Raw genomic sequence first — 227 nt, forward strand, 5'->3', positions numbered from 1 at the left:
AAGAAGAGAAAGAAGAGAAAGGATCGATCAGACCATCTTTCTTCCCGATCTTATAAAGAGAATCTAAAATTCGCGTTAGCTGTTTCGCTCGAGCTGTAGCTACAGCCCGTTCTTCCGACGCAAGCATATCATCCGTGAAGTCTCTCGGATCGACATCCAAATCTTCTTCTGTCCCTCCTTCTTCGCTCTTTTCTTTTTCATCTCTCGAGAGATCTTTCTCGCTAGGG

General features: G+C 44.9%; 1 protein-coding gene across 1 annotated transcript; it reads right to left on the reverse strand.

Annotated features, from left to right (window-relative positions):
• Positions 1–7: 7 nt before the first annotated feature.
• CSUI_007736 (uncharacterized protein) lies at positions 8–218 on the reverse strand (the record flags this gene model as incomplete). The annotated part of the gene is made up of 1 exon (XM_068067880.1): positions 8–218. A coding segment is annotated over one exon (210 nt), but the record flags the coding sequence as incomplete, so codon positions are not given.
• Between the last annotated feature and the right edge of the window lie 9 nt (positions 219–227).

Source organism: Cystoisospora suis (genome assembly GCF_002600585.1).
Source record: "Cystoisospora suis strain Wien I chromosome Unknown contig_4152, whole genome shotgun sequence".
Classification (NCBI taxonomy): Eukaryota; Apicomplexa; class Conoidasida; order Eucoccidiorida; family Sarcocystidae; genus Cystoisospora; species Cystoisospora suis.